The following is a 23,753-nucleotide window of genomic DNA, read 5'->3' on the forward strand; positions in this document are numbered from 1 at the left end:
GCTGGTTGTCCGGACGCTCCGCTCCACTCCGCTACAGCTGATCTGATCTGATCTGCGCACGGTGAAGGAGCCGCCAAGTGACGTCAGGAAATTTCTGTACGTACCTTTTGGTTGAGTTCAGCTTGTTGCTGTGATGGGAGGAGGAAACACATTAGCTAACTCTAATTAGTCAGGTGGTATTTTCCTCGTTATACCTTTAAATTTTGATTTTAAAAACTTAACAAAATTCTGTGGAGAGATAGAAAATATGGTAGATTCGTAGATATGAGAGCACAAATAAATTAATTAGAAAAGGAATTAACAATCAAATAGTGAACAAAACAGTTAAGAATGAATAAATATGCAAACATAGTAAAAATAATATGAAATAATAAAATAATAGAATGCCAAACAATGCAATGCCTACATAGGCCTATATCTGCATGCATGCAAACCTGCATAAATACATACATTAAACTGCATGTTACAAAGTTATCATTAGCCTGCCTATAGGCTACAGCGCCTGTGTTAAGCTTCTTTGCACAACTCATCAAGTATGTATTTCTCCCAACTATGGGTTTTCAAGTTATAACATATTCATCTGTTTGCAGCAATACAAAGTTGATGCACAGTTTATTCAAGTCTTTGAACGTATGTTCAGAGACTTGAATAAACTGTGCTAAGGTTCTCACCATAGGTGGTATAGCAGCGCCCTCTGTTGGGTGACATGATGAACAAACAGACAAAACAGAGGATTCCTGCTGGAAAGGTTATGGGGGGGTGGTGTTCTTTTTTTCTTTTTTTATTTTAAAGTATAACTGACATTACTTAAACTCACATGCTTGAAAGTCCTTGCGCTTCTTCATGTTATATGATTACATTAAACACTACTGATATTATGTATAAGAGAGAGTGGCAGGCATTTCTAAAATGTGAAAAAAAAAATAGGAACTTCATCTTTTGGAAATCACAGTTAAAAAATTCATGCATGAGTCCAGCTGCCATTCTCCAGGGAGCAACTGACAGCAGGTCCTAAGCATTTCCTGTTCGTCATTTGTTCATTCGCAGAACTGCAAGTCCAATCACAAGAGAAAAATAAAAGGGGTAAAAGTTGAGATGAGCTTTTAACTCTTGAAGCCAATCTCATCTTGTATAAGCCCCAAAGAAAGAAAAGAAAACGTCAAAGTGCTTGTAATCATTAAGGTATAAATCTCTGTGACATTAAGATAAACTTTAAAATGCAGTATGGTAGAGAAGATGATGAGCTTATGGTGACTGAACCTTACTAAATATCTATTTCTACAGGGGTTCAAATGAGTTAGAGTGACCTCATTGGAGCTGGTATTCCTGCACCTCAAACATGTCATCACTAACAATCCTAATATTCATATGATAGATGATATTATGGAATGAGGGTAGCAAGACTTTTGCAACCATACAGAATAGCATAGAATAGATGAGGCAATCATAATAAACAATCATCACAAACACAAACACAAACACGTGAACCATAATAATTACAAATATTATTCAAAGTATCAGTAAGTAGAACATTAAATTCCCACAGAGGAATGACTGTCTCTAGCTTCAGTTTATTTTGCGGTAGTAAGGTGTAATGGAAACCAGTCTTCTTCAGTTCAGAGTTGGGTGAGGAATTTTTAAAGCAAACTGATCCTGTGATCTGGTGTCATGATCGTTCACTTGGAACTCAACCAAGGATGTTAAATATCTGTGCAATTGAGATGTCAAAGCCTTAAATGAAAACACAGGCATGCTGATGACCATCTGACCTTTTCATGCAGCTCACAGAGGTGAAAGTGACAGCTGTATTGGGTAATGAATGGAACAGCAGTGTAAACTTGAGTAAAAGAATAGAATAGATTAGAATAGAATAGGCTAATAATGGTTAATCACCAAGACCATCAGTAATCCATAGAAGAGAATACAATTAAACAGAATTAGCCATTTGATTATAATCCAGAAATAAGAGCATCTATAACCCATATTGAACTATCGAATAGAATAGAATAGAATAGAATAGAATAGAATAGAATAGAATAGAATAGAATAGAATAGAATAGACTAATTATGGTCCAGAACAAAGTGCATCTATAACCCATACTGGACTGTTATAATAGAATAGAATAGAATAGATAGAATAGAATAATTATGGTCCAGAACAAAATGCATCTATAACCCATATTAAACTGTTAGAATAGAATAGAATAGAATAGAATAGAATAGAATAGAATAATTATGGTCCAGAACAGAGTGTATCTATAACCCATTTGGAATAATTACTGAATAGAATATTCAATGGAAATATTTTTGTAAATCTTAAAAATAAATGTTGATGACACTTTAAAAACTCTCGTACCTTTGATGGCATCTTTTTGGTGAGCTCATAACGTTTCCATTGTAACATCGGGAGCAGCAACATGTTGCGTTCAACAGTGTGAACTCTTTGAATGCGCCTCGACAAAGCGCATGCGCAGTACTTGACATTTTGAAGTTGCTTCTCCGGGGTGTTTGAACAGGAAGGCGGACATGTTGGTCAGGCTGTGGGAGAAAATCAGGCTCCGTCTGCTGTTTTTTTTTCCGAAAACTAACACACATCTAAACCCGATTTTTTAAGTCTTCGATCTGAGGGATGAAGAAGTTTGGATGGGAAACAGTCGACAGCCAGTGACAATGCACGGGATGCAGCGGAGGGACTGCAGTTAAACGCTGTAACGAGTCCGTGTTAAAACTGGTCGAAATTTGAAAGAAGCAGAAGTTTTTTCCCCCACCACTTCTACTTTTGAGCTGTCAGATTCGTTTGTCGTTTTCTGCAGGGGCCTGGCACAGAAATGGGAACCGGCCTGGACTAACCATCCCACAAACTGTGCTTTTCTGAGAGACATTACATTTAAGTTTTAACAGCCTTTTGTTTGGATGCACCAACATTTTAAGCCCTTATCCTCAGTGGCATCCTGCGGAGGCTGACTAATCTGTCGCCGCATTTATCGTTTGCCTCTGAAGTTGTTTGTCACTCATACTGGGAAAACATCTTTCGACTCTGAACATGTGGCTAATGTATATTCGGTGCAACCTTAAACGTTTCATCGTCTGTGAAAGCTCGAGGAGAACGATGTATTTTCTGTGAAGTGCGCTGTAAAGTTCTCACGAAGAAAGGAACATTTGGCTAGCTAGCTACCGCTGGCTGCTAAAGCTAGCTAGCCAGCCCTCTGCCTCGCCAGTGAGCTGTTTTTGTTCATAACCCAACATCGGGACTGAGTTCAACAGCAAAAATGTCTGCTGGGCAAAGCATGGAGGCTCGATTTGAAAAAATCGATGCCATGTTGAAGGACCCAAAGTCAGAAGTAAATACGGATTGTCTTCTGGTAAGTTTGTAGCTTGCTAGCTGGCTAGGTAGCTAGCGAGTCAGCCATTCTGGTTCAGTCTACTCCTTGGAGCAGAAATTCTTTCCGAGACCAACAAGTCGTCTCAATTCTCACTGAAGAAATGTGTTGATGTTGACTCCGACAGGCCAATTTGGCTCACACACTTAACTCCAAACACCTGTGTACGTGTGAGTTCGTATATAGAGTAAGTTTAAGCGAAAATAACAACCAGCAGTTTGAAACCTCCGTTATCCTTCAGTCAGACACTGTATAAACTCGCAGACAAAAACAACGAAACTGTAATTGCTAGCATTAGGATTGTTATTTAACGGCGGTGTGCTGTCAGCTCTCATAACCTGGCATCAGTATAGGAGAGTAACTTATTGAAAAGCAGTGGTAACTAAATAAGACTGACAGATGGCGACCGTCTTTCCGTCCTTCACAAAGACAGACACACTTTGTCAGATTATTTTTTGGAGCAGTTCAGGTAAAACAATTCGTGTTATTAAGTCTGATCAACTGCATTGGTTTCCTTGCCACCCACCACAAACTGATAATAGTTTGTGTCGTAACTGGTGTGCTTTTTAGATCATTAGGAAGTGGTTGTTTAGGTGTGTTGTTTTGTCTAGGTTTACTTATTGAAGGCTCATTTCTAGTGATAGGGTGCCTGCAAGCCTGTTGTAACCTGTAGGCCCCCAGCTGCATCAGTACACCTGTTGGTTGGAGTTTGCCCTGGCTGCTTCCTGTCTATGGGAGAGGACTCATGAAGTGACTCTTCTGTCTTGAGAAAAGAAGGCGTCTCCTGCCACGTGCTAAACCTTAAAGCAACACCTTCATAGCATTTTATTACATGCAGCAATCCCAGGAACTGACTCAACGTGGAGTGGATGCCAAAGGGATGATGTTGTGTCAAGTGTTTGTTGATATCAGGAGCCTCTCAGCTTGGGTGATGGTGGCACTGAGTGTTTTCACAAGGATCTGGCTCTTAGTGACTCATGGGAAAAGTTTCATTCAGATGTATAGTGTAATTCAACCAAAGTTCACATGGATTATAGGACGGAATATTTTGGCCTGAATGCCCAGGGACGGACATTGGCATTTACGTTTTTGTGTTTGCAGTAGGCCTAAGTTTTCGCCTAGAGTCCAAATAGTTCTGGATCTCTGTGTACAGTAGTTTCTTTGTAACTGTGTCAGGTGTTGTACACATAAGGTCATACTCCTTGTTTAATAATTCCTGTACCTTGCTTGTATGACATGGGATATGTTAGCAGGCAGATGGACTAACTAAGCAAAGGAACATTCGGGAAGCAATCTGTTTTGGGAAGGGGGCTTGTCCTAAAACTCCACCCACACCTAACCTAACCCTAACCCAACTTGGAGTGTTTGTGTATAGGCTGCTGTAGATAGCTGTCTTTTCAGAAGAAAACTTGCTTAGTCTCCATGACCTCCCATCCTGTTGCAGAAAGAGGCAATTAAACTCACCTAAAAGTGCACACGTTCTGCATTTTTAATGGCAAAAAGCTGTGGGGACTGTTCCTGCTGGCAGCCACACACACAAGGGTGTTGTTTCTCCTTTTCCCCCTCTCTGCAATCTCCCCTGATCAATGAATGGAGGCCTTTTGCTGAGGCTCTCTCTGCCACCATGCAACTCCACCCACAGCTTAATAAAATTCCATGCTAATCAAATAACCTCTTGTCTTTGACTGGCCTGGAGTTCCCTGTGTGTCCCAAAGCCATTCTGCACGTCTGGAGAGAGTTGAGACCAGGCAGGCAGCCCTGAGGTAGCTGGGTGTGGGCTCTGCTCTCTACCCATAAACCAAAATTATGTGGACTGAAGACTCATGTTTCTGAAGGCCGTGAATCAGGACATTTAACTCATAAAGCAGCCAGCATGCTTGGGTATGAGTAATAGGTTCCATCAGAATGCACAATGCAGGCCTTTTACTGGCCATGTTTCTGTACCTGGGTCTTGAACTGGAATTGCTTTCTGTCTGAAGTATAGCACTGTTGGGTTTCCACTTTTTTTCCCCATAGAACCCTGAGCTGTGTTGTGTGATGGTGACACTTGGACTGCACCTTACCACTCAGCTCTCGGCTGGCCTATCGAGCGCTGTATTCCAACCCCGTCGCCCTTATCTTCACCCAGTAAATAAATCCTGCTTGGAGAGAAGAGCACCTTATCTGGATGGGCTGCCCCCTCGCCAGTCATTGTGCTCTAGGCAGGCTTCTGAGAGCCAATCTGAACAGACAGAATTCCTGACATTGTGATGTGAGAGCTCACTGACAGTAAGGGACTGAGCATTGCCCATATATGCTTTACCGCTGGCAACCATCAATAGCTTCGATCAAATGATTTTATTAGTTTATGTGTCTGGATTGAACATCCTCACCTCTGAACGTTAGCATGGAGGAAGTGGTGTGTTTGTCAGTCTGTGAAAACATTGAATTTCCTAGTTGCTTTTGCGTTTGATCCTAAAGTGCCAAGGTCTGTTCATCATTTGGTAAATTAGAATGGTTGAGTTGATATGTTAGAACTTGTTTTGCATGGGCTTTGCCTCTATATGAGATATATAAAGGCTTCCTGGCACAGTCTTTGTTCTTACTTTTACACTTGGGGTGCATTAGCTTCCCTGTGTTTTGATCCCTCTTTCATCTACTATTTGGACTCTAAATCTGTAATAAGGGTAATTACAGGAAACTGCAAGGCCAGTAAACCAGATTTGTAGGCAGCGATTGCTGCATGTACATGTTAGGTTTGGGGCTCTTATTTTGAAGTGATTTATAATATGAGTTGAATAAGCTAAATCAACAACATTGTTAATGCTGGAGTTTGTGTAGTAGGCTGCTTTGATGAAAAAAGGCAAAATTAGCTTTGATGAGTCCATGCATGGTTTAACATTTTGCGCTATTACAGTGTTACAGTTATAAGCTAATTTACAGAGGAAAAAACACAAGTGTGTTATTAAATGAATTTGATGAATGAATATGTTTTGCAGGTTAACACTCACCAGTAACTATCGCTCAAATTAGATTTCATCCCACAACAGTATCTGTGTTGATTGACTGAAAGAAGTGCTTATTATTATTTATGTGAATGTAACTGATTAATGGTGCCATGTGGCAAAGAAGCTGTAGAGTAAAAACTTGCTCGTGAGAAATGTTTTACTTGGTATTATTTATGTCTTTGTTTTTTTTTCACCTCTAATTATGGTTGCATTGCCACAGTTGGACTATGGCATGGTTTCCATTTCAAGCAAAATTCAGCCCAGTTCTCAGAGTTTAGGTATTCAAAGGAAACGATCATATAGCAAAACCAGGGTCTGCAAATGCGGCTGACAGGCAGAGAGGCAGTTTTGAGTCAGAACTGCTTTGGAACTGAGCCTTGAGACAGATTTGAAGGACCATTTTACTGACATACTTCCTAATTGCCTTGCACAGTCAGTCTGCTGAGGCCCAATTTGAGTAACAGCCAGAGCACAGTCAATCCTTGTCTTGTCAATCCTTGAGTCCCTGCCCTTTTCTCAGTGACCTTTGCCTTTAATGGACAAACCCTACCTGCAAAGTGTTGTCTGCACTGATAATGCAGCTAAAGTCTGTATTGGTTGTAGACATAGAGACGGACTCTCAACACTACATCATATTTTTATTTTTACAGGGTTAACCCAGTAGTTCTTCCTTGACACTATATATAACACAACACATACACATATATACAACACAAGGATTTTGTAAAATCACATCATTCAACATCATTTTCTATGACTTGTTAATTTAGAGTGCTGCATGAGATAATAAATTATCATTATTTAAACAACCATATTTGTTGTTTTCTATGTTTAGCTTGTTATGTTGTGTACTGTGTACAACTTGCTCATACACTACATCATTTGTGACCAGTTAATAAAGCATAGAATAAGATTTTGAGTTGATTTACCTTCCAGGCAGCCATTTTTTCAGGTTATGCCAGTACAGTCCAGTCACCTGCTTCTACTTTGCTTTGTCTTTGTTCTTCATGGTCATTCAAAACGAAGAGTGTGCAGCATGATGACCTTTTTAAAGTGAAATTCAGATATAGCATATATAGCATTTACATAGCATGTATTAGGAGAACATTTTATGATAATAGGGGCAAATATGTAATAATGTAATGCAGTTACCAGGAGACACTTACTTTGAAACTTACCTGAATCTTGGATGTGGCAGCATCCTTGAATGCACCACCATTTTTATTTGCAAATGGCCCTTGCTTACAGCTATGTTATTCCCTGCAAGGGTAATGTAACTGACAAAAAGTAAAAGTAACTACATTTTCATGGTGGTGGAGCACCTGCTTCATATGTGTTTCATGTCTCTGCAAGTTGATTTTCATGGCGTGCTGCCTGGAAGCAACAACAACACGCTAATAACTTTTTGTATGCTTTGGAAAATTGACAGGAGTTACGCAAGCTCTATGTAATTTGTAATTAATTGGCTAAAATATGGAAACTCACTAGCTTGGTCTTTTTAATGATGAATTACATATCCTTGAGGCGAAAAGCATGTATTTGTAGTAACTGTTATAGTCAGCATTTAATCCATCCCTATTGTCATAAAGGTTCGGGGCTGCCAGTCGTAAACTGCTCTCCTCAGCTATTCATCTATGGGAACAACAATTGGCTGAGCTGTTTGTAGCACTGCATTCCCTCAACTGACTGATTATGTGCAGGGATGCATACTAAAATGATCCAGTCTTTTAATAACGGAACGCTTTTTTTCCTTTGATTCACCCACTGAACTTTACAGCCTTTGCTTTTCTTTCATCTCGTTTCTTGAGGGCTACAAGGCCAGTTGGTTTGTCCCACTTACAAAGGACTCTGTGACCCCTGTCCAGTGAAGATGGTCGAAGTGAGCTGAGTCGAGTGTTTAATAAGATGCTTATTTGTCGGGCTGAGGTCATAAATCTTGGGCAGTGGAGGCAAGATAGCAGAGTTTTGCTTGAGAAGCCAGAGCTCAGTCAGTGGAAACACGTGAGTGCTCGCCACTGTTGGAATAACTCAATTATATTTTGACATGAAAGCATTTGTGACAGTGATTCTCGCTCACTGGGACTTCATAAGGAAATGGAATGCCCCTGTTTTGCCACCCCTGGGTTCACTGTCACTGCCGTTTATCCAGTGGAGTTGTTAGTTAGGCAGTCTTTCTAGGTAAGTGGGATTTCCTGTCAGTAGATATTATGTGCAGCAGGAGTGTGCAAAAGGAGTCAAGGTTTATTTATAAAAAAAAAAAAAAAAAGCTTGAATCTCTCACTGCTGGGTTCCAAAGTGTACAATATTAATAAACGCCAGAGCAGATGGATATGTATTCCCCTAGGTTTACATTTCTACCTCAAGGCCTGTACCTGGAAGTTAGTAGTGAGGAAGCGTTGCGGTATTTCATGCTCTGAATGGCTTCATTGGTTTGTATGATCACATTTGTGTTTACATGGGTGCAGCCTTCGATGGAACTGCCTTTATTTGCATGTCGAGCTGAATGGCTGTGTGCACATTTGCTCACATGTGGAAAGCATATTGTCTTGAAGAGGTGGCAGAAAAGGAAGTGAGAAGTAGGGCTTGACTTAGGCCAGTCCACATGCCTTGTGCTGGCATGCAGAAAGGGATGATGTGGCTGAGTCTCCCATGGAAATTTTAACTCAGACTTTTAATGTCTGGAAAAGAGCTTGTGTGTTTTTTGTGTGTGGATTTCTCTCCCCTAAAGTTTAAAGAAATAATTGCCATATGTAATGTCAACCACTGGCTTTGTGTGTTTTGTATAACTATACATTTTTTTTTTATCATGATTACCACATTTCATTAATAGGGTGATGAGATGGTTTTTCATATTATTATTTAGTAATCCCAGGGATGTGTCGCCCTCTGCCTGAAGCAGCATCAGCAGAAATAGGATAACATGGAGCCCTGCAAGCTCTGGTTTGTTTTCCCAGCCATTTTTTTTCCCAAGACTGCCACATAATGAAACATAGCCTGTGGACTGCTACCGCCCAGTGCTTGTTGCAATGAGTGAATCATATGCACAGTTTTACTCTGTCTCTAGTAGGACATTGTTAGATAATTGTGTGTGTTCCATTTTTAACAGCACATATTCTCACTGGCTCTTTAAATTTGATTAAGATTGTCATAAGATTGTTGATTCAAGGCTGTCCCTACAGTGTATGAGCATATCTCACTGCCTGAGGAACTACAGCCACATGCATTTAGAGTTTAAATGCTTTGTGTGTTACTTTTTATCTGCACCACTACAGCATTTTTTTCCCCTATTTTGTGTTGCACATTTTAATCATTGATGGCTTTTTGTTTTCTTCTCTTTGCGTGGAAACTCCTGAGCCACTGGAAATTTCAGAGCTGCAGTAGAAGTGCTTATCTAGGAACAGTTTCACCTCTGGAAACTACTCTGAATTACTAGCTTAGAAAGAGCTTTGTCACTGATCTCGGACCATTATTCTCATATTTGTTAGCGTAGCCTGGGGCAGATTTTTTTTGGGCTGAGCCATGTTGGTGCAACTGGCTGCTCCATCTGAGTGGTTTGATAGCTAAACCCAAACAGAGGCAGATGATGTTTGGTCGCTAACCTATAACTTTGATGATCACAAATCAGACACCAGAGTTAACTTATGTTTCTTATTTATGCATTGAACCTTTTTCAAAGTAGCATAGCCACGTGCACACTTCGCTGAGCCAGAGTGTAAACAAAGGTTTTTATGAATAAAGCAGGTCTACTTTATTAATACAAAATATAGGATTCCTTGTGGCTGTACACATACATATGCAGCCATATTCTTGCTATGTGAATATGCAGTAGACATATAATTATCTATTTTTGATCTATTATCTTATCTTAACAGCCCCAGCACCGTGGCGGAGATCTCTCATCTGTGTGTGTGTGTGTGTGTGTGTGTGTGTGTGTGTGTGTGTGTGTGTGTGTGTAGTGATTTTTAAACAAAATGTAGATGTAAAAACAAACATAGAGGACTCTTGATATTGCAGATAAATGTACTGGTAAACCAATGTGTGAGGCATTCAGGTAAACCTCTGTATGGTTGTCCGATTTGACGACACTTAGTTCGTAATGATATAAATTTACTGATATAATTTTCTCGTGTGTATGTGGATTTGTATGATTTTTTTTTTTCTATCAGCGCCAGGTATTAAATATGCAAATTAGGTGAAACTGATACTTTTTTTAATTCATTTTTTTTTTTATCCATCAATGGTTTCTCAATTGATTTTCCAAAAAAATGATCATATCACAAAAATGACATATATCATCATAAAGGATTTTATATATATATCATTCACTCCTAACACCTCCGTGTCTCTGAATGCAATTGCCCCTAATATCTTGACACGGCCCCTCTTTCCACTAGGAAAACTGGTAGACGCCACAGCAGATATATAAACTTGGAGCAATTGCTGCTCACACAATTGCTAATTTAATCTTTATTCCTTATTCCAATTTATTCCTTCAATCAGTTGTGTTCTATTTACTAGTTGAATTTGCAGTTTTATTTTATGCACCGCTGATTTTTTTTTGATTACTATACCTGATTCTTTTGTCACTGGTGTTTCAGTAGAGGACTTTGAGCATGGCTGTCTTCCGATTTTCTTTGTTTTTTCCTTCATTTGTTCTCCTATTGGACTAGCCAGCCCCACATGCACCAGCCCTCCACTCCCTGCTCCTTTCCGTCATAGTGTTAAGCCCTAGTACTGATTGAAAATAAGGCTCACTATGTGACTCTGTACTTGGGATGGATTTTTTTTCCTCTCCCTTCCTTGACTTTTTGTTGAGAACTTGTTTGGCCACATACCTAAAATAGCTCTCTGACGTGTACAGTCCTGTTAAGGAATGTTACTGTGGCTGTCCAGAGTTCTCTGCGGCAGGAAGTTATGCAAACGTGCATTGCTGAGCACAGAGCCTTGTGATTAGGGTCCTGAAGGACTCAGTTCTTCAGCGTTTTTTTTTCCATTGCAGGCTGGCTGGAGTCTGTGTGGCCAACAAGGCCCCTTTTTTCTCTCAGCCTTAGGTCTGTCTTGTGTAAATGCTCCCTCCTGAAAGTTGATGAGCAAATGATGACTGTAGGCTCTGCCATGTGCGCTGATCACAGCCTATCCTCTCCTTAATTTCCCACATTCTGTCTCTGTGAATGCCTACGTTGCTTTTGTTCTTCCCACCAGCCATTCTTCACCTCCCATTTTTACTTTCTCCCCTCCCACCTGCTTTTTTCCCTGCTTCCACCCATCCCGCAGGGCGTCTGCTGCTTTTATGTCTCATAGAGGGGTGGGGTGGGGTGGGGAGTGTGGGGGGCATTGCCCTGACCTCTTCTGCTGAGCAGAAGCAACAGAGTTACTTAAGAGGATTCCTTGCCTTGTCTGAGCTGCTGATTCACCATGTGTCATCATTGTTTTGCTCAGAGATGCAAAAAGAGATCTGTCATCATCTAATAGAAGACCACTCACAATGTGGGAATGATAAGATTCTTGCTATGATAGTGAGTGCAGAGATGATGTAGCCTATATCAAAAGGTAACATTAACATGTAACAGTAACATTTGTGGGCAACTAGTGTTTGCCCCTGGTATTTGAATAAATAAAATGCAGACTAGCTGACCTCTGACTGTGTCAGAAAATGCTAATTTATAACATCTGGCTCACCCCTGCTAGAGGGAATGCACAACAGTATTTTGAGTTCAAGTGTTTGTGTGCCCATCTTGTTTCAGCCATTCTGGATTATAGACGATTAGATTAAATCCCGCCAGTGGCACTTATGCTCCTGCTGAGCCTGAGGCAAGATTGCCTATACTGTATGTTTGTTTACAGCTCTTGAAATTCCAATCTTGTAGCTGTCGCGTCATAATTTGAAATGGGTATTTATGCACGGTCCTTTTCAAGTCTATTTAATGACAGCATCATTTTTCACCCTGTTATAGCAGCGTATAGGAACAATACTATTTGAGTCGTCATGAAAGGGATTCTAATGAGGGTCAGGAGCTGGGGAGATGGGAGTAACTTCAGTGGGTGTTGCAGCCCTGTATTGTAAAGTCACACAGTCTGCCTTACTGTATGGTTATTGTAAGGCGCCACCCTGTTGCCTCAGTCATCAAAAACTACTTAGTTCCTCCAGTTGCTTTTATTAGAAACTTGGTGATTGGGGTGGGAAATTCAGCCTCCGGTCACTCAACCAGTAGGACTGGTGGTTGTTTAAAATCTTCTGAAGCGCCCTCCTGTTCACATTGTCCATGTTACCTTACTGGCCTCATAGTTTTCTAGTAGTATAGCTGATGAGTGCATTTCTGATCAGCAGCTGACTCAAACACCCGGACGTATCAACCTTTCTCAGCATGCATATGCTCACGTGAACTTTGAACTACATGGCTATCAATAACATAACAAAAGAACCAGATATGCTTTGCTTAGTTCTTTTGTTTTGTTACAGTAAATGATGCAACAGCCTCTAATAGAAACACACATGAACGCTTGAGTTATCAGTTCAGCATGAATTTAAGAAAAAATCTGCCGACACCTAAATGGGTTTACAACAATTTGATTTTAATTTAAATTGACCTTAGTATTGCCCATCGCAGGCGTCATGCAAGACATAATTTAAAGCTCCTTTTCATAAACAAGCATCCTTTGATTTCCCTCACTGGATCTCTTATTAATCACTTTAAAAACAGTTAATGCCTATAGTAAGACTGAAATCCGGTTATTTGTAACAAACTTAAACCCTTCTAGATTTTATTAATGTAATTCAGGCTGGAAGCCCACTGCTTGGTCTGCGCAGAAGTCTCAGCTCAAAGCTGCCCAACAGAGACCAGTAGCCCGACAGGACACTATGCTTGCATTTTCCATGTTGTTCGGGATGTTGTTGGAGTAGTAAACACTGTGTGGATGTGTTTGCCTGCTTGTTAACCCTTCTCCTCTCCCCTCAGGATGGCTTGGATGCGCTGGTGTACGACCTTGACTTCCCTGCCCTGAGGAAAAACAAGAGCATTGACAACTTTTTGAATAGATGTAAGTAGCTGGCGTCGTGCTTTTCTCCTTATGTCCTGCTTTAATGCTGATATCTCCATGTCTTTCACTTTAACCATTTGTGTTTGCGGACCCTTGTTACATGTGGGTACAAGCCTAGGCTCAGAAAAGAAAACTGTTTTTGGGTCACGGCCTTTATGTAGGCTTGGACACAATAGGTGTCTGCTGTTTAGTGTCCCCAACAAAGGGGCTTTCATAAATGGCTGGTGACCCACATGATGCTGATCGTGATGGCTTCTCTTTTTCTCAGTGTGCTCAAATTAGGGAATCCCCATAACTGTGTTGCAGGCAAAACAAAAAAGTATCAATCGAAGGCTGAGAGTGAGGCTAAACCTTTCCTTAACAGATCTGGTATAACTGCCCAATTCTCATTTACATTTCAAGGAAATGGCAGCTATCATGTTACAGTGTTTATTGCGGGACTTGTTCTTGTAAATCCAGGAATGTCTGAGGTGGGGGTAAAGAACCACTGTTATATCTCAGGGATATACGTGTTTAATTTCCTGAATTATCCATAGACAAACATATAATTTAGCAAAACACCAATAACCAAACATATGCTTACTCTCCCTGCCTCCTTTGGTTCTATCTCTTCTTATAACCCAAAAATATTCTCCCTCTCACGTTCTCCCTGGCAGGTTTTGCAGCCTTCTGTATCACTTTTCATTTTCCTTGGTTTCTCTTCATAGTCCTCCTGCAAAGAAACACTCCTCACAGATCTATTCAGAAAGATTAATTTTTATGTGCAGTAAGGATCAGGTAGTGATTTCTCACATGGGGATATGATTGGCACTCTGTATGCTGTGGAAGTGCACAGCTTTTTGTACTGGCCTTTCTCACTGTCCCCACAGCAGCAGATATTCATTAAGCCTATTAAAACCCTGCGCCTTTTTACTAGCAACGCATAGAATTAATTCATTTCACATAAGTTGATATGGTCGCCAAACCAGCGAATACAACCTGCCTTGTAAGATGTAGTTGCGAGAAAATTGTCAAGTTGTGTCTGAGCAGGACTTTTATTGGTTTGAGGAAAACTAGAATTCAGTGCTCCATATTTGCATATCAATCCAAGCTACTGTAAACCCTTGGGCAAAAACTGCCATTAGGCATCTCCTCAATTACTCTTGGTACTGTACTTTTGTGTATAACACCCAAGAGTTGGAAACGCATTGATGGATATGGATGGACTAATGGACTGGCTGTCTTGTGAGACACTGGCCCTCAGTTGCATGCATAGCCTGAAGGGCTCTTTACTCGGAACTCTCTCCTCCATGTATTGTGCTTTGCACCCTGATCGTATCAGCTGATTGCTCCACGGTATATATGCTGGGACCTACTGGAAATAATCCTCCTTCACCTCCTCCACACACAGCAACATAAAATGCTATTTGTACCATTTCTAAACATGGTTTATAAGTCTTTTTGGTCCTCTGGGATTTTTCCAGTAAGGACCGTGATCCCGGGAACCACTGCACAGAGTGGAAATGACTCACTCTCAAATGTTCTTATTCTAATAGCTCAGGGCTTACTTTTTTATTTTTAGATCGATTGAACTTGGATGCCCCTGCAACCCCCTTTTCCATGCATTCCCGTGCCAGTTGTGACCCATGTGAATTGAAAATTATCCCCCTAGTCCAGCTATGACCAAATTTGGCTGAACAGTGAAAGCTATCTCCCCTAGGGGAACTAGTGTTGTTACATCAGCGAGAGGTCTGTTCTGTTTGCCAACACACTGGATGTTCCTATGAAAGTTGTCCTCTGTTTTATGTAGATATTAAATGACACCTAATGATGTGAGATGATAAAAACAAGGCGGAACTGAGTGGGAGGGTGATCTTGCGTACAAAATGTAACCACTAGAATCTGCATTGTAATAACACAAACAACAAAATAGAACCCATCATCTGCAAGCTCTCTCAGGCACCTTATGCTGTATTAAGTTGACGTCACTGATCTTGCCAACTGTAACTTTGGCTGTGATGCTTCGGTGCACAAGGCTCAGGATAAGACTCCTCTTAAAGGTCAAAAGGCAGTGACTTAAGCAGAGCATAGATCCCTGCATTGATTCTATTTACTGTAACATCTGTCTTTGCTTGTTTTGCTTATTTTTCCAGACAAGGAAACCATTAGTAAAATCCGTGATCTACGCATGAAAGCAGAAGACTATGAGGTGGTTAAAGTTATTGGGAGGGGTGCATTTGGAGAGGTGCAGTTGGTAAGAGTGCCATTTTGTGTGTCTTTTTTGTTTCTTTTTTTTTTTTTTTTTTTTTTTTTTTTTTTTTGTAAATAACACTGTCTACAAACCTCTACTATAGTCAGTATTTATTCATTGGTTCAAAAATAATATATAATTTCTTATGCTCTGCTTTAAAACAACTTGTGAGATCTTGAGTAAGTCTGACTTGATTGTCACCTCATCATCTTTTCCAGGTAAGACACAGAGCCACATGTAAAGTATACGCCATGAAGCTGCTCAGCAAGTTTGAGATGATCAAGAGGTCGGACTCTGCTTTCTTCTGGGAGGAGAGGGACATCATGGCTTTTGCCAACAGCTCATGGGTGGTGCAGGTGAGATGTGATAAGAATATTTAACCTAGTTTAATATAGTTAAATCCAGCCTCATGTGAGTCTGAACTGAATTAGTCAGTTGAATGTCAGTTTTCTTTGATATTTGTTATTTTTCACCAATCATTTCTCACTTTTTTTGTTTTTTCTGCAGCTCTTTTTTGCTTTCCAAGATGATCGCTACCTCTACATGGTGATGGAATACATGCCTGGGGGTGACTTGGTTAACTTGATGAGCAACTATGACGTCCCAGAGAAGTGGGCCCGCTTTTACACAGCTGAGGTGGTGCTGGCTCTGGATGGGATCCACTCCATGGGCTTCATTCACAGGTAGAAGAATACTTCTAGCTTCTCCTTGTTGTGTTTGTTGGTCTTGGTTTTGAAATTGGCTCCAGTCAAACACACAGATGTGATACATTTCTAATGGAACTGTTGTTTCTTACCTCTGTGAGGCACTCCTTAAGTTTTTATTCTGTTTGGAACAGCCCCTGAGGCCTCGTACAAAGGGAATGTGTAAAATCATTTAGCTTTTATGGTCCTTGACGACTGTGAGATATGCTGGAGGCTCCGGAAGGTGTGGTGGCAACCTATGATCTAAGGGGACCATTGTAATAAGCAGGAAGTAGTCCAGGGACAGAGGCACTGTTTTTAGCATGAATGCTAGCTGCTAGTGTTCTAACTATAGGTCTCATGGTACATTACTACTTGTTTTCACAACTGCGACTCATTTACTTGGGCGCAAAATTCCCTCTGAATTTATGCTATAAACCAAAAAATAACACTTTGCTTCTTCTCTGCCTGAATCTGTGAGAGGCTTTTAAATGAATTGTTCTCTCATTCCTGTTGTTTTCTTTCAGCAATGATTTAAAGGAGATTTAAACTATTTATTAGAGTTGTTTTCATTCAGTTTCATTCCACGATGGTGGTCGTGGATCTGTTGTATCTCTTGGAGCACTAGGGGCATTAATCTCTGGACTAGGTGGCACCACATTTATATGATATTATTTCTCTACACAACAGCCATGAAATATTTTTCCCCCCTTTTTATTAAATGGTTACTGATATTATTCTGCACAATAAGCTCTGTGCACAGCTGCCGTGGTGGAAAGATTCACACTTTGACAGTTGTATTAAACAGTTCTCTGCTGTTTTCCCATTAGCTTGCTGAAAGTTGTAGCGAAAGGAAATTTCAAGAACACATAAATTCTGCTCCCTCAGTTCCCAGCTCCCTTCATACCTCATTACATCTGACCTATCGCTGCAGTGGAGTGTAGCACCTTCAGACAGCTCTCATTTGGAGAGCTGTTTTCCCAAATGCTCTAATCTTAACTGCACACAAACACTCCTGCAAAGTGCTGCAGTTCTTGATATATGCTTGAGTTTGATGTATTGTGTATATGTGTTTGATATGATGCATATTTTTTACTTTTTGCAGGGACGTGAAACCTGATAACATGTTGCTAGACAAGGCAGGCCACTTAAAACTGGCAGATTTTGGGACCTGCATGAAAATGAACAAGGTATCACAATATCATCAGTAGTTTGCTTTATGATTAACATCTCTCCAGTTACTTTGATTGACTCCTTATTCCAGCAGAATATTTTTAATGTTTTTTTCCCTCCCCTCAGGATGGTATGGTACGATGCGACACAGCGGTGGGAACTCCAGACTACATTTCACCTGAGGTACTGAAATCCCAAGGAGGAGATGGCTATTATGGCAGAGAGTGTGACTGGTGGTCAGTGGGAGTGTTCCTGTACGAAATGCTAGTTGGTGAGTTTCTGAAAAAGTCAACAATTTGGGGTTGATTTTGTAATTTTACCAATTATAAGTTTACTAATAATGTGGAGTATATGCTCTTTTTTTATAAATCATAACAAAAACCCTTGATCATTTTTACCTTTTACTTACAATATAAAACATAAAAATGATTAGTGATGATGAGTAACGATAGTAATGATCAGTAACCACCGACTCTTGTTGGTCTTGTGTTGTGCACAGGCGACACTCCTTTCTATGCAGACTCACTGGTGGGGACCTATAGCAAAATTATGAACCACAAGAACGCCCTGACCTTCCCTGAAGACAGCGACATCTCCAACGATGCCAAGAATCTCATCTGTGCTTTCCTGACTGACAGGTTAGAGAACCACAGAACAAGTGCTGGATCATTGAAGAGGGTCCTTATCTGTAGAGCCTGTCTTTGTTTAGGTGATAAGTGTTTTCTGGTGTAGAGGAGCCTCTGTGGAAAGAATCCTGATAGAAATGTTCATACTACCAAAGAAGCTGTGCCTTTATGCATCAAGAAGAGATATCCCTGCTTTCTTCTACTACTATTTTTAAAATCACTCTCTCTCTCTCTCTCTCACACACACACACACACAGACACACACACACACACAGACACACACACACACACAGACACACACACACACACAGACACACACACACACACAGACACACACACACACACACCCACCCACGGATGAAAGTTCTCCGCCGCGGTGCTGGGGCTGTTAAGATAAGATAATAGATAAAAAAAAAAGATAATTATATGTCTACTGCATATTCACATAGCAAGAATATGGCTGCATATGTATGTGTACAGCCACAAGGAATCCTATATTTTGTATTAATAAAGTAGACCTGCTTTATTCATAAAAACCTTTGTTTACACTCTGGCTCAGCGAAGTGTGCACGTGGCTATGCTACTTTGAAAAAGCACTTTTTGCTCTCATATCATGGTTGCGATCTTTTGGACTAATTTGGCAATCATTTAACAGTAGGCCTATCAGGCCACATCCGCTGTTTAGAGACCGACAGAGGAACAAGTGCTGAAAAGTTTGAAACATATGCATATCGGATATTGTTTATGGCTTTGGTTTATGACTTGGATACAATTACCAGACTGCGGTCTCTGACTGAGGAAAGGGTGAGTTTGGCCATTTGAACCTTTCAAGTCAACTGTCAAGATTCACATTTAGAATTTATTAGATTTGGTTTTCTTTTCTTTCTGGAACGCTACAGCCGTCATCTGTCTGGCTTGTAGCCTACAGCTCGCTAGGCTATGTTTTTAGCATCATATCAACAAAGTATCTCTAAGTTCGGGCACAGAAATTGTCCTGGATTTCAACTCTGCACATAGAACTGTTGAAATTATAAAGTATCAAACTAAGCCTGTTCTCTCTGACCTCTACAGGGAAGTCCGGCTTGGCCGTAACGGTGTTGATGAGATCAAGAGGCATCCTTTCTTCAAGAATGACCAGTGGACATGGGAGAACATCAGAGAAAGTAAGAACATTTTTCACCGCTAAGGCCACCGATTACTTTCACACCTCCCATGTCTGCTCCCTGTTATTTCAATCATGCAGCCTGCGTTCATGTTTTCCATTTGACCTACTACAGACATTTGCAGGAAATTCTTGTAGACGAGCCATTCATTCAGCATCCTATCCAAGACTAAACGTGATTCCTGCTCAGAGTAATAATTGGCAGCACAGCGTTTTTGAGGCCAACAACAGGGGAAGCAGTTCAATGCAAATGTTAATGCGCTGGGATTGACACTGGAGCAGAGAGAGATTAGAAATGTAGAGCTAAATCCAGTAGCTAGAGTCAGTCCTTTAGTGGCTTTATATTTAATACTTCACTAGGCTGAAGTCAGCACTTTGGTGTTGGCCACCCCTGTCGTTCCACTGGCTGATCAGCTCTGCTAGCTGGCTGGTTTCCCTTGTTTTAAAGAGAGTTTCAAAAGAGATCTGTGATCCAGCAAAACTCTGCAGAGAAAACTGAAACATTGGTTTCTGTCTTTTATCTGTCCCAGATAATCTAACTCAAAATGCAGCAATGATGGATACAAAAAAAAAGATTTCTACTTATCTATTTACAGTGATAGTGGTGGGAGGGAGAAAAAAAGTCAATGTCAAAAATGTGTAATAAACCTGAGCATTTTCAAGGCCTAATGTGATCATACAAGTTAAGGGTATACTTGTATCTATCATTACAGTTTGATTGAATGATGAAGAATGAACATTAACTGATCTTACTTAAATTATAGGCTTATTTTACTGCTGTGATCGCTGATGTGAACTTTAACAGCATCAGATCAGAGAACATTAATAACATAGATTTCAGTGCCGTTCAGAGATGGTCTGTGTATTTGAAGAGCTTCAGTTGTTTTGAATCTTTATTTTGAGGCTTTTGCATCATGTACTGTACCTTTAACACACAGAACAAACTGTACTGAACTGTGAAGGCCCTATTTTTTCCTGTATCATCATGAATCTTCCATCTCCTTGTGCCACGTGCAGCGGCTGCTCCAGTAGTGCCTGAGCTGAGCAGTGACATTGACACCAGTAACTTTGACGACATTGAGGAGGATCGGGGAGAGGAGGAGACCTTTCCCATACCAAAGGCCTTTGTGGGCAACCAGCTCCCCTTCGTGGGCTTCACTTACTACAGCAATCAGCAGTAAGTCTGCCAGATACTGCTGCACACCATGTCCAGGCCTATACTTTGTAATTTATTGAAGAAATAGTGGCAGTTTTAAGTTTTTATGTGGAGAAGAGGTTTTAATTTATTTGTTGTAGTTATAAAAAAAAAGTGTTGTTCTTCCAGCCTTTTGCGCAGCTCCACCACCACAAAGACCAGTGACAAACGTAGCAGCTCCACGAAGGAAGACAAGAGTCATGTGAGTAGAAGACCACAGTTTTTAAGAAAAAGTATTCTTAAGAAGAAGTAGACTATTTACCAATTTTCCATCTTGATCATGCATTCAAATGGTCTGTTTCTGTGTAGCTGGAAAACCTGCAGAAACGAATCTACCATCTGGAGGAGCAGCTCCACGGTGAGATGCAGCTGAAGGATGAGTTGGAGCAGAAATGCAGGTATGCAACCGGGTCATTTATTCATACACAAAAAGGTTTACTTAGTCAAACTAAAGACCTGATGTAAATTCTTCGGTTTCTGAGACAGGTTGATAAACAAGGGTGTTATAGGGAGATGGGAAGGAGCATTGAGGCTTAATGAGAACCTGTATAAAAAGTAAAATTGTGATATCTGTAAAATACAAAAAGGGCCAGAGATAAATTGTCATCACTATTTTATTATAGAGAGGAAACCAGACTTTCATGTACCCTCCACAGTACTTGTTTTAAGAGACATTCAATGTTGTTAAGTATTTTTTCTCAAACTCTTCTTCTAGGACGTCAAACACCAAGATTGACAAGATCATGAAAGAACTGGATGAAGAGGTGAAATTCTAACACCTTTTTTTTTCTCTCTCTCTCTCTCTCTCTCTCTCTCTCTCTCTCTCTCTCTCTCAATTTTAATTTCTTGATAGTGGCAGCTTTGCAATTATATCCCATATAAAGAAAACGTACACTGAAGCTACAGCTTTAATGTTTTGGTAAATTGAGTAGATGACTGTTTACAATCAGAGGCTAAGGATTAAGGATTGGTTTGTGCCTGCCACATGATAGCTACTTTGTTGTTCCTTGCCACAGGCAAACCTTAGGAAGAGTGCAGAGGCCAGCGTGTCTCTGCTGGAGAAGGACAAGATCATGCTGCAGCACAGATTCACCGAGTACCAAAGAAAAGCTGACCAGGAGGCGGAGAAGAGACGCAATTTGGAGAATGAGGGTAAAGTTTGAACATAGTTTAATTACATGGTAATGCCTTCATCCTCTCAGTGTCATTTGATCTGGCCAAGACGGATGTCCCAAATGGATTACTTGGTATCCTGGTGTGAACCCCCCCCACACACACACACACACACACACACACACACACACACACACACACACACACACACACACACACACACACACACACACACTTTGCTCGCTGCTAGCTACAGATCTAGTTAAGTGCTAAACCATGCACATGTCTCTCTGAATTTCACATTGACTTCCTACAGTAGATAGCACTAAGTGGATTAACAAGGTGGGAGCTGCTAAAATTGAAGACGTGATATACTTTGCACACAATTTAACATCATTTTCATCAGGAATTTGCAGTTGTTATTTTGTTTGGCTTTGAAATAGGACTGTAAATGAAGCCCTGTCTAATTCATTTCCTGTCTGATTATTTCTAGTGTCAACTTTAAAGGAGCAGCTTGAAGATATGAGGAAGATCAGCCAGAACTCGCAGGCCTCCAATGACAAGATTGCCCAGCTGCAGAATCAGGTACAGAACACATGCACATGGAGGGTTTTCCCTGCCATTATAAGTCTTCACTGCAGCTCCTAGACATTTTTGCAAAGGGCCTAAACCCAATGAACGGAAATAACTATGCTCACAGTTCTCAACTGCTCTGGACAGAAAGGATTGGCCCCTAATATGGCCCTAAGTATGTATGTTTGTTTCTGAAACTTTCGTTCAAACAAACTGGGGTTTGTTTACTATATCAGGACTAGATGTGTTCAGTCATTACAGCAGATATTCCTTTTAGAACGGAGAGAGAACCGGTGTGACTATGGTCTCTCTCAGAGCATTATGGGTTAGTGAGTTTTCAAGTCTGTCTATAGTGAATCTTTCAGAGTTAATCAACCTTTAAAAGTGTTTCGTTAGTCCAATGTAACTCGCAGGAGTCTCTGGTGGCCGGTGTGACATGTTGTAACAGAGGAAATAAATTCATGATGAGTGAGAACGAGTTTTTAGCTTCTCCTCTTCACTGCAGAACTGAGTCAAGGAGGAAATCTGTCCAACAGCCAAGAATTACGTCAGTCACAGATGATGAACTCAAAAAGACTGAAGTCTGAAAAATGTTAATGTCAGTGAAAATAATTAGGCGAGAGGAATGAGAGGGAGAGGAGAATAGACTCGCTACAGTAACTCAGTCAGCTGACTTGTGGCCACAGGGAAAGTGAGCTGTCTGCAGACGTCCAACCGAACAAATATTTTGGGGAAACAGCCAAATGCTGTTACGCTGTCAGATGGCTATGGATGGATGAGAAAATTGGCGTTTGTATCCATTCAGTACAAGTCTTGTCTGCCAGTGCTATTAACTGTGGCGCACACTGCGATAACTCACAAAAATATTGAAGGATTACTCAAGGACATAGTGCTCACTTCATCAGTGAGCATATTTATTTCACTGTTCTTCTTGCTTAATGTCTGAGTGTACTGTGAAAAACAACCAGTGTTGTGTCTTTATAAATGTTTTAATGATAATGGTCCAAAATGATGAGAGAGTTATATTTTTACAATGCACGATATCCAAACGCCCCGACAGCGCTTTCGCCCTCCAGAAACCTTGGGTAAACCCTGACGTGCACAGACGCAGACAATGCATTTGGCTTCATCCCTTCTCAACCTCTCTATTATGATTGGCAGCTGGAGGAGGCCAATGACCTGCTGCGTGCAGAGTCGGACACGGCAGCGAGACTGAGGAAGAGCCACACGGAGATGGCAAAGTCAATGAGCCAGTTGGAGAGTTTGAACCGAGAGCTGCAGGAGAGGAGCCGCGCAGCCGACGGTGAGAAGGCCCAGCTGGAGAAGGACCTTCTGCTCGTTCAGAGCACCCTGGACTCGGAGAGGAGGAACTACAGCCAGGGATCAGAGGAGATCAGGGAGCTGCAAGGTGACCCACTGACACACAAATGATGACACTGACACATGCAAATCAAATCACTTCAAAACACTTCCAAAAAAAAACACGCTTAACCAGTTTTACGTTGTAAAATCTGATTTTGATGTTTATCACAACAGAGTGAAAAGCTGACTTTAAAGACAAAGCCATGCAGGGGTGTATAAAATACAAACTCT

At 40.8% G+C, this 23,753-nt stretch overlaps 1 protein-coding gene across 1 annotated transcript in view; it reads left to right on the forward strand.

The window, feature by feature from the left end:
- Nucleotides 1-2,538: 2,538 nt before the first annotated feature.
- rock1 (Rho associated coiled-coil containing protein kinase 1) overlaps nucleotides 2,539-23,753 on the forward strand; it is a 29,922-nt gene continuing 8,707 nt past the window's right edge. The window contains exons 1-16 of the mRNA XM_022757993.1: nucleotides 2,539-3,362; nucleotides 13,324-13,405; nucleotides 15,538-15,638; nucleotides 15,854-15,991; nucleotides 16,143-16,318; nucleotides 17,424-17,508; nucleotides 17,618-17,762; nucleotides 17,991-18,129; nucleotides 19,189-19,280; nucleotides 20,297-20,456; nucleotides 20,604-20,676; nucleotides 20,784-20,872; nucleotides 21,190-21,238; nucleotides 21,491-21,626; nucleotides 22,081-22,172; nucleotides 23,322-23,568. Of these exons, the coding sequence (XP_022613714.1) occupies nucleotides 3,270-3,362; nucleotides 13,324-13,405; nucleotides 15,538-15,638; nucleotides 15,854-15,991; nucleotides 16,143-16,318; nucleotides 17,424-17,508; nucleotides 17,618-17,762; nucleotides 17,991-18,129; nucleotides 19,189-19,280; nucleotides 20,297-20,456; nucleotides 20,604-20,676; nucleotides 20,784-20,872; nucleotides 21,190-21,238; nucleotides 21,491-21,626; nucleotides 22,081-22,172; nucleotides 23,322-23,568 (1,897 nt within the window). The 5' untranslated portion in view covers nucleotides 2,539-3,269. The remainder of the gene's footprint in view (nucleotides 3,363-13,323; nucleotides 13,406-15,537; nucleotides 15,639-15,853; nucleotides 15,992-16,142; nucleotides 16,319-17,423; nucleotides 17,509-17,617; nucleotides 17,763-17,990; nucleotides 18,130-19,188; nucleotides 19,281-20,296; nucleotides 20,457-20,603; nucleotides 20,677-20,783; nucleotides 20,873-21,189; nucleotides 21,239-21,490; nucleotides 21,627-22,080; nucleotides 22,173-23,321; nucleotides 23,569-23,753) is intronic.

Source organism: Seriola dumerili, unplaced genomic scaffold (assembly GCF_002260705.1).
Source record: "Seriola dumerili isolate Sdu_G_001 unplaced genomic scaffold, Sdu_1.0 BDQW01000291.1, whole genome shotgun sequence".
Taxonomy (NCBI): Eukaryota; Metazoa; Chordata; class Actinopteri; order Carangiformes; family Carangidae; genus Seriola; species Seriola dumerili.